This window comes from Pholis gunnellus (genome assembly GCF_910591455.1).
Source record: "Pholis gunnellus genome assembly, chromosome: 7".
Taxonomy (NCBI): domain Eukaryota; kingdom Metazoa; phylum Chordata; class Actinopteri; order Perciformes; family Pholidae; genus Pholis; species Pholis gunnellus.
In genome coordinates, this window is record NC_136533.1 from 5,054,089 (window position 1) to 5,072,231 (window position 18,143).

At 40.9% G+C, this 18,143-nt stretch overlaps 3 protein-coding genes across 3 annotated transcripts in view; all 3 read left to right on the top strand.

Annotated features, from left to right (window-relative positions):
* Positions 1–7,460, top strand: part of LOC306698651 (unconventional myosin-IXAb-like) — a 126,364-nt gene extending 118,904 nt beyond the window's left edge. Inside the window, exons 41-44 of the mRNA XM_079163067.1 lie at positions 798–851; positions 2,596–2,846; positions 3,309–3,451; positions 4,435–7,460. Of these exons, the coding sequence (XP_079019193.1) occupies positions 798–851; positions 2,596–2,846; positions 3,309–3,451; positions 4,435–4,826 (840 nt within the window). The 3' untranslated portion in view covers positions 4,827–7,460. The remainder of the gene's footprint in view (positions 1–797; positions 852–2,595; positions 2,847–3,308; positions 3,452–4,434) is intronic.
* Positions 7,461–10,088: 2,628 nt separating this feature from the next.
* Positions 10,089–13,303, top strand: LOC306698222 (protein PML-like). The gene is made up of 3 exons (XM_079162440.1): positions 10,089–10,324; positions 10,524–10,575; positions 12,449–13,303. Exons 2-3 carry the CDS (start codon positions 10,524–10,526, stop codon positions 12,970–12,972), a joined length of 576 nt encoding a protein of 191 aa, XP_079018566.1. The 5' UTR covers positions 10,089–10,324; the 3' UTR covers positions 12,973–13,303.
* Positions 13,304–14,153: 850 nt separating this feature from the next.
* On the top strand, positions 14,154–18,033 carry LOC306698355 (DNA polymerase III PolC-type-like). The gene is made up of 3 exons (XM_079162626.1): positions 14,154–14,194; positions 14,394–14,445; positions 17,166–18,033. The coding sequence occupies exons 2-3, from the start codon at positions 14,394–14,396 to the stop codon at positions 17,687–17,689; spliced, it is 576 nt and encodes a 191-aa protein (XP_079018752.1). The 5' UTR covers positions 14,154–14,194; the 3' UTR covers positions 17,690–18,033.
* Positions 18,034–18,143: the final 110 nt, after the last annotated feature.

Sequence of the window (18,143 nt, forward strand, 5' to 3'; positions counted from 1 at the left end):
ACATTCATTGTGAGACATTATGCAACTTCCTATTAGTACACTGTAACAAGGAATGAAATCACTGTTCTCCATATATGGCATCAAGCTGAGTAATATCTATTTCTGGCAAACATGAATCGGAAAGTTGCTGCCAACTTATTCTCAAGCCTCTCGAACTTCTCTACCAGTCAGCTGTATCTAAACTTTGCCAATAAGCATTTGCAGATCAAAAGATGTGCCGACAAGTATTAGCAACAACATGTACTAAAACAACCAAAAGTATACATTTGTTTGTCAGAATGGGACATTATATCATACTATTACTGGCCAATTAATATTGACGCATTAACATTACTTTATTGTTTTAGCTTGTTGATATGGAGCTCATTTTAAAATAGATGGTAGTTGAATCTATAACACAGCATCGTATTTTATATTGATCACATGTTTTGTTTGTAAAATCTCAATATATAAAAAATTAACTATAGCTGTCAAATAAATATAGTGTATATATATTATTTACGTCTCAAATGTAGTGGAGTAGTAGCATAAAAGTACTAGCATAAAATGAAAATACAACATTTTTATTTCAAGGTACTTTGTTAATATGTGCCTGAAACTGAAACCGTTATATTTAACCAAGTGCCCTTAAAACCTTTGACTTTCCAATCAAATTAAGCTCAGCTTTAACCTAAATCTCTTAACATCTTTTGACTTGCAAACCACCAAACCTACGCTTACTTGATTCACCGGTCCCTGACCCTAATCTGTCCTTCCTTCCTCCACCCTTCCTTCGTCCCTTCCTCCCTTCCTTCCAGAAACCTGTACTAATTGCTGTTAGGTTTATGACCATAACCCGCACTTCCACCCCGGTATGTATGCCCCTTCTCACTCCATGTGCCCGCCCACCACCACCGCCACTAGTCCTGTCCTGTCCGTCAAGTCCATCTGATCCGTCCACTCATACTGTCTGTTACCTCCAGTCACAGTCCTCGTCACGTCTGTCTGTAGCTCTTTTAGCTGTCTCACCTTCTGTTTGAGTATTTCTCACTGATGTGTAACAATAGGTAGTACTTCAAAGAGGCTTGAGTGATAGATAACCCTTAGGATAACTTTACTTAATAATGCTGATTTTACTACCTGGGTTCAAAGTTGACATCTTCAGTATATTTACTATAAAACAGCGTGCTATTGATTTATATCTGGGTAAAGTAATGTGGCTGTCAGCAGGTATGAAATAGACATGACACTGTTCATGTTTCTGATTGGACTAGTCTGACTTCAATTTTATTTCTTGGAGACTTGATAAATAAACAAAGCACTGAGACTTGACTTGTTGATTTGTTCTAATGACTTCACATTTGGAGTTTTAATAGTTTCCGAAATTGGCTTTAATTCTTTTTGACCTCTTCTACTCCTTGCGGACGACTCGACTGTCTTTCAGAGTCTGTAGCAGGCTGAGATTTAGAGCCAGAGTGAAGGTACTGGTATCATATGAAACTAGAAAAACTTCAGGAATACATTGCATTAAATTGTTTCCAAATATACTGAGACTTCAGAACTTCAGTTGGACTCCATCATGTCCCAAGATTTAAAGTGATCTTTGTCCTGAGGGTCTAAGGACAGAGGGTGTCGAAAGCTGTGAAACCCCTTGAGGCAGATATTTGATTGGTGATATTGGGCTGCTGTATAAATAAAATGGACTTGACTAAAGTTGCTTGTAAACAACTGTTGTGTGAACAGATGGGAGTGTAACAGCAGCTAACACATGCTAATAATAATTATCTAAGCATTGTGTGAATTAAGTTGATTTGCGCTCTAAAACCAAAACAGTCAACTTTCCCCATAGCTAATGTAGTTAGCGTACTGCTAACATTGTTGAATTTACTTCACGCTTGTAATGTAACTAGCTCTTTGTTGTTCGTGTAAAGGTAGAGGAGTTTCCATCATGGCGTTGTTTCTTTGTCTGCCAAGTCTGTGCGGAAACCAAACCAAGCTAACTACCTTGCTAGCTTGCTGCTAGCAGGAGCTATGCTAGCAGTGCTATCAAGCTAACCTTACTGTTAAGGTTATTAGTCCTTGTGTCGTGAATAAAATGGGTTAAATTAGGCAAATGCTGTATCTTTGTACAGTTTTAAGTCCAGGTCCAGTGTACAGTGCTCTTGTAATGTTTACTGTAGTTGTGTCTTGTGTTTGTGGTCTGAGAGAGCAGCACTGACTGCTGTTTGCTTTCTGTCTCTGCACTACAACTTATTATCATGCAGCCTAACACAGCTAAACTTAAGGTAATGCCTACCTGTGTGTGCGTGTAGCACAAAATGTGTGTGAAGTGTGTGTGTGTGTGTGTGTGTGTGTGTGTGTGTGTGTGTGTGTGTGTGCGGTGATATTCAGCTGGCCTCATAGTTTCTTAGCCGTGATGTTGTGCTATATCCATGTCAATACATCCTCTGTAACGAATGTGGTCAACACATCCAGCCATGTCTATAGCGAGTCTGCTGTCTGTGCTCCATCGCTGTCACCGTCAACAACAACAACAAAATATTATCATTATTATTCGTCAGCCTCCACTAAGACACTCTCTTACTCTATGATTTTTTTTTTTGTGTGGACTTGCAGAGCAAAGGCCACGTTCGGCAAAGCAGCACCCACACGCCATCGCCTCCTCTCAGCCCCAAAGTGGACCCTTTGGTGGTGATGGACGGAGAGAGTGCAGAAGGAGGGGGAGGAGGAGGAGAAGGAGAAGGAGGAGGAGGAGAAGGAGAAGGAGAGGATGCAGCAGAGCCCGGGCTGAACGAGCAGCAGCAGCAGGCGATGCAGCAGGAAGAGCGAATCCTCACCGAGCAGGTCGAGAGTTTGCAGAAAGAAAAGTACGGCGTCTCTGTGGTCGAACTGTTCAGACGACATTAGAAGTGTTTTGTTTAATGTGTCACATTGAGTTTGAACACAAGCAACCAAAGCACATGGAATTAGTTAGTCATTATCGCGAATGTATCTCTCGATAATGGCCTCCCATAAAAAAGCTGAGCTGGTAGCTGTGTTACTGAATGTCATTACTCTGCAATTATTTTAGTAGGAATATCTTGAAGGCCAAGGTCAGTCTATCGTACTAAATCTAAATTGCACGCTATAGAAAACGCCCCAAACTTAAAATGTAATCACAATAATTTAGACAAGCTCGTAACCTGCTATTTGTGTGTGTGTGTGTGTGTGTGTGTGTGTGTGTGTGTGTGTGTGTGTGTGTGTGTGTGTGTGTGTGTGTGTGTGTGTGTGTGTGTGTGTGTGTGTGTGTGTGTGTGTGTGTGTGTGTGTGTGTGTGTGTGTGATGGCAGGGAGGAGCTGACGTATGAGATGTTGATCTTGGAGCCACGGACGTCCGACGATGACGCGCCGGAATCTGAAGCATCCATCGGCACGGCGGACAGCTCTGAGAACATCACGATGGAGGCGGAGGGAGCCACGTCAGACCCCACTGGTGTGTGTGTGTGTGTGTGTGAGATCATGTTGACTCAGTTCGACCTCAATGTGAAACAGTCTGGTTAGAGTGGTCAGGGGAAGCCCTACTCCAGCTGAAGCTGTTTGGTAACTACCAAAAAATTCCAGGAGAAGAACAACTTGTTTAGTTTAGCAGTTTATTTGGATCTATGACCAAGCTAGCTATCAACTGTCCATCACACACATGGATGAATATTATTGAGTATGAGCAAGACAAAAGTTGTAACTTGCGACGAACGTCCTGGACGTGTGGTTCATGGTCAGCGCATTAACCCCAAGACCACAACCATAAGACCAACTGGTTGCTCTGACTCGGGTTCAGATGTTACAGCAGCACGTTATACCGTTTTGTGTGATAATTTATGTTATAAAACAGTCGTCTTTTTATCAGCAAACTGCTCATTGTTGTGATTTTCCTGAATTTCTCAGAGATCTCTTGACTGTGGGATGTAGGTGTGGCCAACATGACAAAATACACCGTGAGGCGATATCAATTTGTCTGCTGCTGCTCCAACTATCAGCACCTTTTGAAGGTCCAGTGTGTAGGATTCAGTGGCATCAAGCGGTGTGGTTGCAGATTGAAACCAACTGAATACCAGTGTTTGGTTTGTCCGTTCTGGGCTTCTGTGAAACATGACGGACTCCATGAAGAAGACCTATGTAGATATAAATGGCTCATTCTAAGCTACGAAAACACACTTTTTTCCTAGTTTTAGGTGATTACAAACTAATGTAAACATAGTTCTGAATCTTATATTTTATTTCTGCTAATAGATCCAACGATATCCTACACACTGGACTTTTAAATCACTGGGGTCACTTTCTTCCTGTTGCTTTAATATGTCAGGGAGGCAGATGTGTAATGTCAGTGTCACTTTACTTACTCTCTCTGTCTCTCTCTCTCTGTGTCTGTCGCTCTCTCTCTCTGTCTCTCTCTCTGTCTCTCGCTCTCTCTTTCTGCAGAGCGCGGCGCTTATCACTCCAGAAAGTCTGAGGCAAAGGGCAGACGAGCTTTGCGCCGTCAGCCCGACTCCCAGGATTCTGCGGACTCCACCTCCACCGTTTCCTCCTCCTACCACCCCTCCCCCTCTCTCTCCTCCAACGCCTCCGGCTCGCCCTCCCCTCACTACCGGTTCCGCTCCTCCTCCTCCGGGCCCCTGCTCACCTCCTGCGGTCTGGGGGCCCCGTTGGCCGAGGCCGAGGGGGGCCACGGAGCAGCCGGCAAGACCCGCCACCGACTCAGGCTGAGCCGCAGCTCACCGCGCGAGCCCTCGGGAGGCCACCGGAGGGAGCCGGACTTCAGCTCGGGGCCTCAGCAGCTGGTTCTGTACGGCAGCAACGAGTTCATGGTGTGAAGTCTGAGGAGGGAGGGGAACGCCGGCCGCCGCCTGTCAGGAGGCAGTGCAGGAGGGCGCTACGAGAAGAGGAGGAGGGAGAGTGTGTGGGAGGGGGGGGGTTTAAATGAGGCTGGTCACGGGGCGTGGTTCCTGCCCAGGTGTCGCCTGCTGCCCCTCCTCGGTGCCTTCCTCTCTCCTCCCCTGGTCCAGTCGGAGCAGAGAGCTGTGGGAATAAAAGAAGACAGGACTGGAAATATGACGCAGAGGGACAGAAAGTCAAGTCAAAGAAAGCCGGAGTGAAGTTTGAAGTGTGAAGTGATGGTCGGCCACGTTTGTTGACCCCCCTTGATCTCAGTGCTGAGACGAGAAGGGAAGGACGGTTGGTGGGACACGGAGGAAAACCCACACCTGCAAAGCCAAATCTTATAGAGCCCCATCTTTATTTTTCAGCATGAGGCAGGTGGATAAAGCCACCCTGAATTAAATGTAGCCATACGGGCTTGAACTGGCGGACGTTTTGTCTGTAACTAGCGCCAAGCTAAGTCTGCTTTCCACGTTTACACGCGACATCATCACACTTTTTCCTACGTCAGTTTGAAGAGACTGTACAGAAATATGTTAATTATTATTATTATTGTTGTTATTATTATTATTATTATTATGTTACAGAGGAAAAGAATGTACATAGAAAGAAACTCCAGTGCTGCTCCTGGGTCGTTCATTGTTGATTGGTCTCTATTTCCTGTTCTCTATTTTGCAGAGTGAAGTGTCTGGAATTCCGGTTCCACTTCTGTTTCTGTGCTGGCTTTTTGCTCAGTTTACCATCATTTGTTTTTTTGTTTTCTTCTTCTCTTGTTTCATATTTCACAGTGAACGGAGCCAGATTCGGGTGTCCTCGGGCTCTTGAGAAATAATAATAATAATAATAGAAGGAAAAGCTGTCGATCTGCACGTCTTGTGTCACGTTTACTTTACCTGACGTGTCACATGCCAATCAGCCATAAGTGTGTCGTATCTGTCTTTCCCTGCAAGCGTTTTGTTTCCCCTTCTGTTTTATTCACAAACATCAGTGTTACTACATCAGAACTTGAATTTTTTTTCTACATATATATATATATATATGTATATATATATATATATACATATATTATTGTTGTATTATAGGTGTTGTTATTGATGTCAAAGATTTCATGTTTTTGTCGTCAATTTTGTTCCGTAGTTTGTTTCTGTTCAGATGAAAGCCATTTTTCCCTTTGTGTGTGTGTGTGTGTGTGTGTGTGTGTGTGTGTGTGTGTGTGTGTGTGTGTGTGTGTGTGTGTGTGTGTGTGTGTGTGTGTGTGTGTGTGTGTGTGTGTGTATGTGTGTGTGTGTTTGGATGAATGAATACTTCCTGCCACTGTATCAGCTCCCACTCTGTGCATGTGTAGTCTTCTCTACACACACATACACTAGTGTTTCCGCGCCCAAAGAATTCTTGTAAAGGTGAAAAAACAAAAGTCTGTGCAACTATCAAGTGACACTAAAACTAACTCAGACGTTGTGAAATGTTTTGAGTGTCATTGCACCTGTTGGGAAAACTCTTGCACTCACTCCGTCCATGATGTCCTCTTGAGCCATCCATCTTCTTCTTCTTCTTCTTTTTCTTCTTCTTCTTCTTCTTCTTACCACAACAGTAGCTCTTCCATCCTCTTCTCTCCCGGCTCTGGCTGTGAAAAGTAGCATTTAATCTTCCTGTAAACCAGACAAAAACAAAGTAGCAACTAACTCAGACCGTCCACGTTGTCTCTGCATATCCTTTCTCTCTTTCTGTCTCTGTCCACACAGACACTGAAACGGTGTAATATTCGGTTTCCTGGGCCGACTCAGCAGCTCAACAGCAACGATGTCTCTGTACTGTAGAGCTCTAATATCTCTCCCCGCTCGCTGCGTCTGTGATCGGACGCTCTCGAGCGATCTCACCAACGCAACCAGCGTTCATCGACTTCTCCTTGAAGCTGGAGGTCTCACTAAAGACTGGGCTGATTGCAGTTTTAGTGCAGGTGTGGAGACGGGCAGCGCGTTGTCGTCTTTACAACATTAAACTGTAGAGCTGTTCAGAAAGAGCTGAAAGGACAAAACTGATTCCTGGTCCAAATATCTATAAGATGATATTTGATGGGATGATCTGTGTACATGTCCAGGCTGACAATATGGCAAACAAAAAACAAAAACAAAAAAAAGAATTAAAAAAAAAGTGAATGTACCTGTCACTGGAAGGCATGCTCTGCTTTCTCTGGTTGTTTTTGTTCCTCTTTTATACACAGTGTATGTACTATTTATGATCATGCTTTTGGGGTGTACATTGGTTTAAAAGAATCTGTTATAAAAGGTGTTATAAAAGGATATATTATCCTGTGTACGGTTCATTATCTACTATTAATCATGGCAACATTTTAACGGGCCACACTCGGTCTGTCATGTTTGTGCTACGAAGCGAGTAAAAAAAAAGAAAAAGGAAAAAAGAAAGCGCTGTGTCTCTTTGTCTGCGCCACAATGGACACGGTTATGTATACGGTGCAATTTGTGTTATATTTCTTCTTTTTTTTTAAATGATACAAACATGTTTATGGTTGTAAGAAAAAAATGAATCTGCTTATTAAAAAAAGCAAAACTGCAGCCAAACACAAATGAGTCGAGTAATGTTTTGCAGAAGTCAAGAGGTCAAATGTGTGTTTTACTTTGAAAGGATGCAATTTTCCTTTTCAACACAACAGTGTATCTTCAAACATGTGTGTTGCTTTTAAATATCAGATGTTGTGTTTTAGTTTAAGGCATAGTGAGTAGGATTTGTCGGATGCAGTTTGTAAGTGCAACTTTCAAAGTTGTCTCGTCGTCCCCGGCCCAACAACGCTATATTTGCGGTAGCCGCCATTTTTGTAGCTTCCTGTTGGATGCGTGATTACTATTAAGGCACCAAGTCGCTACGTTTCTATGACGTTTACGCCCAGAAACGTCCCAAACACAACAAATAAGAAAATACAGGCGGAGGAAGAGAGTCTCTGCAGATACAGACCCCATAAGTGATGATTGAGAGGGATTATTGTTTGTATGACTGTCATTTTTTAAAGGCCGTAAAGGCCTTCTCTTAGAGAATGGAAAGGCCTTTAAAGGTGCCCTGCAGCAGCTTTACATTCAATGTTTCCCACCAAAACACATTGAGGCCTAACAACCATGTGCATTTTAAAAGGCTGCTTTAAAACTATTCTATTCTAATGTGCATTTTTAACGCCCACATTCTCTCGAGCTTTCAGTCTTCTTCACTGACTTCTGCATTTCTTTGCCACATGGCGCATTGAGTGCATTGAGTCAGTTGAGGCAGAGCACTGAGGTTGTGTGTTTTTCATTCGTGCATTAAAATCTTTGTCTCGTTCCTCGGCTGTTCGGCTACCGGAGCAGCCATTAGAAGTACACAAGAGTATGTGGACAGGGGGATTTAAGTTTGAATTCAATACAAAATTCAGTTTAGCCCTTTTTGCTTAATAGATGTAGAAGACATGTTTGAGATGTAACAGTAGGAAAAGGCACATATGTAAATAATAAAATGTATTGCCTCTAGTACAGGGGTCCCTAATAGGCGGTCCGCCTGAGGACCAAAAACCGATAGATAATTGAGAATTATTAAAATTTTGATGGAGCGTTTCTACTTTAACCGGCGCAGCTTTTTCAGCCTTTACGGCACTTGTTCAGCGGTGCAGGAAACACACCGACCAATGCGTTGTAAATCACATCACGTGATGCAGCTCAGACAATCAAATATGGGTATTCTGACTAATGTCCTGACTCGCGTGAGATGTACACACCGTGACACACGGGGAAGAGATGAGGAAACAGAAACAAGAGCAGGAGAATTACGTGAGTCAGAGAAGTTATTTCACATGACGTTCTCCAAAAAGAGGAAGGTGGTCAGAGAGTCTTTAACCAAGAATGGACAGACTCTTATAGGTTAATTCTTCCCACAGTGACAATTATTAAAAAGCGGAAATATGAAGCGACACTATGAGACAAAGCACAAATCTTTTGAGCAAACATTCATTTCAGATGTCAGTGGTACGATCAGAATACATTAGTTCATTGTCCAATGGTGTTAACAGAGAGAATAGAGCTGAAACAAGTGGTTTAATAATCACAGATAAAGTCCAGACACACAAATTTATCTTGTTAGAAGATGAGAAAAATATAATATCGTGGCTTTTGAGTGACATCACTTCACACCTGAATGAACTGATTTTAAAGCTGAAGGACAATTCAGTGAAATTAATTTTTTCTAAAATGAATTACTTTATTTTAAGATGCACATTTTTCCAAAGCTTTCTGTCATGTCAGTTATTCTTTAATCCAGCCCTCATTTTACTTGAAATGAGAAGAACATTTATTTATGTATTTCTATGTATTATTTATAATACATCCAGTTAAATTTGAAAACTGATAATTGTTAAAACATAATTGATGTGTACTTTCTTTATTTGATTTGAGAGTTGTTGACTACACAGACACGTTGTTACTACTGCTAGGCTTCTTGAATATATATATAGATATATATATATCTATATCTATATATAGATAGATATCTATATATCTATATATAGATATATATATATTGCACTAAATAGTGCAAGTTAGATATTATTGTAACGTTCAGGACCTTTGCCCGAGGACATTTTCTCAATCTGGACCTTTTGGAATGTTAGTTGAATAAACCTGAGGACCATCATTAATGTTACGATAACACCTTTGCTTTTTTTTACTATGGACAGTATATGGACAATAGTGTAATTGTGTAAATGTATCATTCAGCTATTTTATAACTCATATTGCATAATATGAATACATGGTGTGGCCCTCTACTGTGACTCTCTAATGATATGTATTTACTAATGTAGTATCACTTTCATTTCTCAAAAGACTGTCTGTGGTGCTTTTACATTTGTTTAAGAAAGGCAAGGCTACATGTTTGTACATGTTAAACAGTGAACGCATGTATTTGCGGAGGGAGCATCTTTAAAGCCACCAAGGCACGCACTAAACATTTATTTAGTTTCCACATTTTATTTTGTATTTTTTTTATTTAAAAATATCAGATGTGTTCACTCTTGAACCTTGGTTGGTTTATTTCTCACGTGACAGTCGTAACTTCTCATCATCCGCCGGTCAAAACTGAGAGCAACCGAACAGCAGCGAAGCTTCCACCGTCACAGAAAACAGCTTTTGTTTCGCCACCTGCGACCTTGTGACACGCGACCAGATAGAGCAGCATGAGGAAGGTGATTCATCAGAAGGAGAAGAAAAACAAAACAAGATATTTTGAGTTTCTGTTCCACTTAAATGAAAGTCGAGTTCAGTTGGTTTAGAAATGATGTGGCAGTAATTGACCTGTTGACTCCTCCCTGCTGATGAATGAAGATAACCGAGTGTATTTAGTAACCAGATGACATCTACTGTAGCTACAACTCAGCTGACACCACTGTGTACTGTCCAAGGTGAGCTCACACTTTTAATTTTTTACATTTCTCACTTTATTAGTTATGTTCAAAATAACTTTACTTTTCATTTTAGATCATTTCTAGCTTGTTAGATACTAATTTTAAATATTATTTAATGCATTGTCAGACAAATCAGACACGACTGAAGGGTTTATACTGTAGATGTTGAAATGTTTCTGTTTTTAAATTCTTGCAGATGTCTGATAACAGAACCATCGTTTTCTTTGACCTGGAGGCCACTGGATTAGGTAACATTAACTTTAATTACATTATCATTGGTAATTGATCTTTTATTTGCCTTATGTGATAACAATCAGTGTTATGACTTTAACCTTTGTAACGATAGCTGTAAAACAATTATGTTTAATTTCTTTGTATTCATTATTTTATTTATTTATCTTGAAAGTCTTTGAAATAATACTGGATTGTTTTCCAGATCTTTCAGCCATTACTTGTTGCCTTCATTACCAAGAATTAAATGTCAAAGTAATACTAATTTAAATGTTCTACATTCATTGTTTATTCAGACAAAATGACTAAAATGACTTTTAAACAGTGCATCATTTGGCCTGAGTCAAATAACAAACTGACTGTAAAGAGCTTTGTCTTAAATGTTTACTTCAGTGTGTACGAGTGTGACGACACACATACATTTGTTTAACAAATCGGTCTGAAGGCTCCACCTGTTGGCATGCATCAGCTGGGGAGTTTCAGTTTCTATTTTTAACTCACATAGGTATCGATTGACTTCATGAAGTTCTTTAGAAATTCAAGTCTGTTCAGAGAAGAAGAGATTTGTCATTGAACCAATACGATTGTAGCTCTGAGGAAGTGTCCCTTCTAAACCACAAACCACCCAGCAGCTCTTCCTGTTCCGCAGGATGACAGGCTACGAAAGCTGCAACCTAAAACATGTTTTATCATAAAGTAACTGCACACCTAAATATGGTTTTTTTATCTGTAAACTAAAAAATATGACTGTACTTTGATGAAACATATCAATGCTGATGTTAATTACCAAATTACCAAATTTATAAAAATCTACATTTCATCTTCAAGGCCAATTCTGGGATGGAGTTGACCGTTTGGGATTTAATCTAAGTCATGAAATAAAATATTTAACTCCCTCTAATCAGACTCCCCTGCTCGCCTCTCCCCACGGCGTCTATTGTTCTTACTTTTCCAGTAACCACACTGTGGTATTTACAGTCACAGCACAGCAAAAAGCCTGTTCTTTACTTTCTGTGTACCGGAAATTAAGCCATTAGCACATTACAAAACCTGGTGAATCAGTTTAAATGACTGAACATCTGGCAATAGCAAAGTTGTCATGATGTCCACGTTGTGAAAAGAGTGTGTAGATGAAGCATCAAGTTGTCTTAATTTGTCTTATTTCGATAACAACCTCCAGATTTGAAAAGTGAAGCCAATTTTTATTCAACTTTTATTTCAGACTCATGAGTCCATATAGCAAAAAAAAAAGAAAAACACAAATACAACAACAATATATAAAATACTATACAATACGAGGACACCAAGACACAAGTGTAGTCATTGCGGTTAAAAAAGTCACTTGTTAAAAAACATACAGACATTTGTTCCAATGTTTCCAGAAACAAGAAGAATACCGTGTGTCACTTTGTGTAGGGTCAGTTAAGGCTTTTATAATTACATTTTCTGAGTCATTTAATCGACATTTAAATTTGTAGATAAAATTCCTCAACACAGCATGGAAGGTGGGAACATTACGACTCACAAACATATGACTTGCACTTGTCCATCTTGGAAGCTTGAGCAAGATTCTGAAAGCATCATTAAATGCCAATGTTAGAAGTGCCTTAAAACTTGCATTCTCTCTGCTGACCATCAGGGGGCGACTCTGGTTGCAGAAACAACTCTGATTGAATGGAAGTCTGAGAAAATGACTCTACTTGTCACTTTATTTATTACCTCAGTAAACATTGGAGCAGCAGCAGACAGATTGAAATCGCCTCACGCTGTGTTTTGTCATGAGATCTCTGAAAAAATGCTGAAAACTCACATCAATGAGCAGTTTGCTGACACAAAGTATTGTATAAGCCACATCTATTGACATGTTCTTTCTCTCCTAACCCTTCTCAGACACTACAGCGTGTGACATCATCCAGCTGTCGGCGGTCAGTGGAGAGCGGGTCTTTAACGTGTACACCCTCCCGGGCCAAGAGCTCACTGATAGCGCCAAGCGGGTGACGGGCTTCACCGTCAGCGACGGCGAGCTGAGGCTCAAGGGGACTCCCGTGATCACCGTCCCTCTCGCTGACGCTCTCAATTCCTTCATCGACTTCCTTCGCTCCTTCCGCAGCCCCGTGCTGCTGGCGGCCCACAGCGCAATGCGGTTCGACGCCCCCGTGCTCCTCAGGGTGCTGCGGAAGCTCAGTTTGCTGCAGGAGTTTAAGCAGGTGGTGTCCGGGTTTTTGGACACCTTCCCGCTGAGCAAGAACTTGCACAGTCTGACCAGTTATTCTCAGGTGAATATGGTGCGCCACTTCCTGGGGAAGACCTACGACGCCCACAACGCGGTGGAGGACGCCAAGATGCTGCAGGAGCTGTTCAACCATTGGAATCCCAGCAAACGGTCCATCTCCAGAGTTATCTCCATGATCTAGTTTAAACAATATATTCCATTTAAAACGGAACCTTTCCTTTGCAGTTTTTGTTCTCATCATATACCCTCGGGTGGTTGAACAGACTGGTATTTTAAACGCTTAGAAGAAAATTACGGGTAGAATTAACTTTTTGTGATTTGGAGGCACATAAATGCATGTTACACCACAAACGTAAAGATATGTAATGTTCGTACTGTATGCTGACATATTGTTTTGTATGTATTGTAGCATGTGTCATAGCCTACTCACAAGTGTTGTATTATGTGTGTCCAGTAATATTAAATAATAGTACATCAATCCAGTAACATTAAACTTCTGTTTGATTCTTCTAGTCAACTTGGTATTTTATTGAATTATTTAGTGCAGCCAGTTTCAGTGATCAGAGAGAGGAATCAATATAAATATCTGAGTACTTATTCCACCTCTGGGTTTAAGTGTATAGATGTTTTATTCTGATTTGCATCACAGCGGCGAAGCGTCCACCGTCACAGAAAACAGCTTTTGTTTCGCCACCTGGGACCTTGTGACACGCGACCAGATAGAGCAGCATGAGTGTGGTGGAAATTAAAGTATTTCCTTGATGAGAAATCAAAAAGTATCTTTAAGCTTTCTGTCTTTTAAGTATTTATTACAAGATAAAGATATAGAAAAATTCTAAAAGCATACAAACAAACAAAACAAAATCAAATAGATCTAACGAGCTCAAACAGCTCAAATGTGCACTACAATTTACCAGAATAAACCACATTAAAACACAGAATATCAACGCAAGATTAAGCACAAAGTCATAGGTTTGCTATCAGCTGAAGCAATTTGAAAGCGTCTGTTCACCCCGAAGAACGGACAGAGACTCTGAATTCTCCACAAAGGAACTTCCCATTTTAGACGTGTTTCACTGCAGCAGGAAGCTGCCTGTCAATCAAACTCCAGTCAGTTAGTCAGTCTCCTGGTCTCTGAGGAATGTTTACATTAAGATCGAGTGACCCATCTGTTTCCTATAAGTTACCACACATATGAGAAGCTGCCCCACTTTGGTTCCCAGAGAGACAGGAAACCCCTTCTCAGTTGCCCGAGTCGAGTTCAGTTGGTTTAGAAATGATGTGGGAGTGAATGACCTGTTGACTCCTCCCTGCTGGTGAATGAAGATAACCGAGTGTATTTAGTAACCAGATGACATCTACTGTAGCTACAACTCAGCTGACACCACTGTGTACTGTCCAAGGTGAGCTCACACTTTTAATTTTTTACATTTCTCACTTTATTAGTTATGTTCAAAATAACTTTACTTTTCATTTTAGATCATTTCTAGCTTGTTAGATAATCATTTTAACTATTATTTAATGCATTGTCAGACAAATAAGTCACGACTGAAGGGTTTATACTGTAGATGTTGAAATGTTTCTGTTTTTAAATTCTTGCAGATGTCTGATAACAGAACCATCGTTTTCTTTGACCTGGAGACCACTGGATTAGGTAACATTAACTTTAATTACGTTATCATTGGTAATTGAACTTTTATTTGCCTTATGTGATAACAATCAGTGTTACAACTTGAACCTTTGTAACGATAGCTGTAAAACAATTATGTTTAATTTCTTTGTATTAATTATTTTATTTATTTATCTTGAAAGTCTTTGAAATAATACTGGATTGTTTTCCAGATCTTTCAGCCATTATTTGTTGCCTTCATTACCAAGAATTAAATGCCAAAGTAATACTAATTTAAATGTTCTACATTCATTGTTTATTCAGACAAAATGACTAAAATGACTTTTAAACAGTGCATCATTTGGCCTGGAGTTTTCAGTTTATACCTCACATAGGTATCGATCGACTTCATGAAGCTCTTAAGAAATTAAAGTCTGTTCAGAGAAGAAGAGATTTGTCATTCAACCAGTAAGATTGTAGCTTTGAGGACGTGTCCCTGCTAAACCACAAACCACCCAGCAGCTCTTCCTGTTCCGCAGGATGACAGGCTATGAAAGCTGCAACCTAAAATATGTTTTATCATAAAGTAACCGCACACCTAAATGTGTTTTTTTTATCTGTAAACCAAAACATATGACTGTACTTTGATGAAACATATCAATGCTGATGTTAATATTGACATTTCTTACCAAATTTATAAAAATCTACATTTCATGGTTGAAAGTGTCTCAACATCTACTGTTCAGCTCTAATCGTCAAGGCCAATTCTGGGATGGAGTTGACCGTTTGGGATTTAATCTAAGTCATGAAATAAAATATTTTATTTTTATTATTATTATTATATATATTGTTTTACTGTCGATAGTGTAATTCAGTTTGCATTTGTTTTGGCTTATGTTAGATATTAAATACTTTTGATTTTAACCTGAACCATTTGATCCTGGCCCTGCTTGCTGATGGAACAAAGAGAGCAAAGGGGGGGGGGGGGGGGCTGCTTCTTCTCCTCTGTGCTCTTCTTCTCCTCTGTTTGAGAAACTTCAGCCTCAACAATTTGAAGCATCAAGTTGTCTTAATTTATCTTATTTCGATAACAACTGTCGAGTAGATTGAGGCGTTTACTTAGATTCAAGCAATAGTTTTATTTATCACAGAGATATTAGCCGAGCAGTTAAACGTGCACGGTCCTAACAGTTCCTCTCCGAGTGAGAGCAACGTGAAAAGGCGCTTGGACACGGCAGCGCGGTAAGTTTTGTAGGTTCTCCTTAGAGGAGCCATTGGTCAATGTCAAGGTGCAGGCGGGATCGTGTAATGGTAAAATATGTATTAAGTATCCTAATGGTAAAATATATTCTAGTATATTGGGATGTTTTGGAAGATGGGTTTTCTACTGAGGGGAAGGTACGAGATGCAGAGATGAACTCTGCATTCCTACAGAGGTGAATCAGGTCATAAAACCCAGGTCCTGTTTTCCAGTGTTGATCTTTACATGCACACTAAAAGGAGAAACAGGGAACCATTGTTTCCTGTTTCTGCATGAACTGACCCCCAGTTGATCGCACCTGGAGATAACAGATAAGGAGCAGAAACAAATCAACCCATGTCCAAGAGGTCATACTCCCCTCTTTTTACGAGGTAACTAAAGGCGTGACTTCTTTACATAAAACATAATGTGCCTTGTATTTCTTTGACAGTGGTTTGCACAGTTCACTGAGATACGTGTCTGTGTGTCCGCTCTCCTGCTTGCAAGCATTAAATTGACTCTTACTACTTTGAGCATTCATCAGATTCTGATTATTTAATCAACTCTTATCCCGCATCTACATAGAAATATTCCACAACAATCGATTTTAGCAGAGCGACGGCCTGGTTGGAGCACTGAGCATATCCGCTCACACTGGCTCTCGTCCGGGAGCCTCCTTCGATGCGTCTTCAGTGTGTGTGTATGTTGTGAAAGCCTAGCCTAACAGGCTCCAAAGTGTGTAGTCTACGTTTTGCTATCTCAAGCTGTGGTACGTACTGTTCTCAGCTGGCAGTTTACTCCAAGATTTGATATCAGTGTATAGTTGCCCAAGCGTGTCCTTCAGAGTTACTGTTTTCCCATTCCTTTGTTCAGGCGAGTGCTAGAACGCCCCGCCTGGAGTTTTAAACCGTTCATAACCTGTAACTCACAACTCCGCTAATTAGCACATAACGCTCTGATTAAGTGTATTTACATAACACAACCTCCAGATTTGAAAAGTGAAGCCAATGTTAGAAGTGCCTTAAAACTTGCATTCTCTCTGCTGACCATCAGGGGGCGACTCCTCTGGTTGCAGAAACAACTCTGGTTGTATGCAAGTCTATGAGAAAATGACTACTTGTCACTTTATTTATTATCTCAGTAAACTTTGTAAAACCTCAACCAAACCAACGGTTGACGTCACGATGACTGCGTCCACTTCTTATATACAGTGTGTGGTTTTTAGGTTTCCTGAAGGCCACTGTAAAGTCTTTGGCGTGCTTGGAAAGGGAGGGGTGAGTGGAGAGGCGTTCAGTTGGTTGCAATCTGCGGCCTCACCACTAGATGCCACTAAATCCTACACACCGGACCTTTAAAGGTGCTGATATAGTTGGAGCAGCAGCAGACAGATTGAAATCGCCTCACGCTGTTTTGTCATGAGATCTCTGAAAAATGCTGAAAAATCACATCAATGAGCAGTTTGCTGACACAAAGTATGTATAACCTACATCTATTTACATGTTCTTTCTCTCCTAACCCTTCTCAGACACTACAGTGTGTCACATCATCCAGCTGTCGGCGGTCAGTGGAGAGCGGGTCTTTAACGTTTACACCCTCCCGGGCCGCGAGATCACTGAGGGCGCCCAGCAGTTGACGGGCTTCACCGTCTACAACGGCGAGCTGTGGCTCAAGGACACTCCCGTGAACACCGTCCCTCTTGCTCACGCTCTCACCTCCTTCATCTACTTCCTTCGCTCCTTCCGCAGCCCCGTGCTGCTGGCGGCCCACAACGCAGAGCGGTTCGACGCCCCCGTGCTCCTCAGGGTGCTGCGAAAGCTCCGTTTGCTGCAGGAGTTTAAGCAGGTGGTGTCCGGGTTTTTGGACACCTTACTACTGAGCAAGAACTTGTACCGCCTGAGCAGTTATTCACTGAAGAATCTGGTGTCCGCATTCCTGCAGAAGACCTACGACGCCCACAACGCAGTGGAGGACGCCACGATGCTGCAGGAGCTGTTCAACTATTGGCAACCCCGCACAGGGGACATCTTCCAATGTACCTTCCCGATCTAGTTAAAAAAAAAAGAAAGCTACAGAAAAGAAACAAAATCTTGCCATGGAAACGATATATTCCATTGAAAACGGAACCTTTCCTTTGCAGTTTTTGTTCTCATCATATACCATCAGGTGGTTGGACAGACTGGTATTTTAAACCTTAGAAGAAAATTACGGGTAGAATTAACTTTTTGTGATTTGGAGGCACATAAATGCATGTTACACCACAAACGTAAAGATATGTAACATTCGTACTGTATGCTGACTTATTGTTTTGTATGTATTGTAGCATGTGTCATACTCACAAGTGTTGTATTATGTGTGTCCAGTAATATTAAATAATAGTAAATAAATCCAGTAACATTAAACTTCTGTTTGATTCTTCTAGTCAACTTGGTATTTTATAGAATTATTTAGTGCAGCCAGTTTCAGTGATCAGAGAGAGGAATCAATGAATATCTGAGTACTTATT

Coding starts and splice junctions, on each gene's coding strand:
- LOC306698222 (XM_079162440.1), top strand. CDS start 10,524: ATGTCTGATAACAGAACCATCGTTTTCTTTGACCTGGAGGCCACTGGA. Junction 10,576..12,448: donor CCTGGAGGCCACTGGATTAG/GTAACATTAACT, acceptor AACCCTTCTCAG/ACACTACAGCGTGTGACATC.
- LOC306698355 (XM_079162626.1), top strand. CDS start 14,394: ATGTCTGATAACAGAACCATCGTTTTCTTTGACCTGGAGACCACTGGA. Junction 14,446..17,165: donor CCTGGAGACCACTGGATTAG/GTAACATTAACT, acceptor AACCCTTCTCAG/ACACTACAGTGTGTCACATC.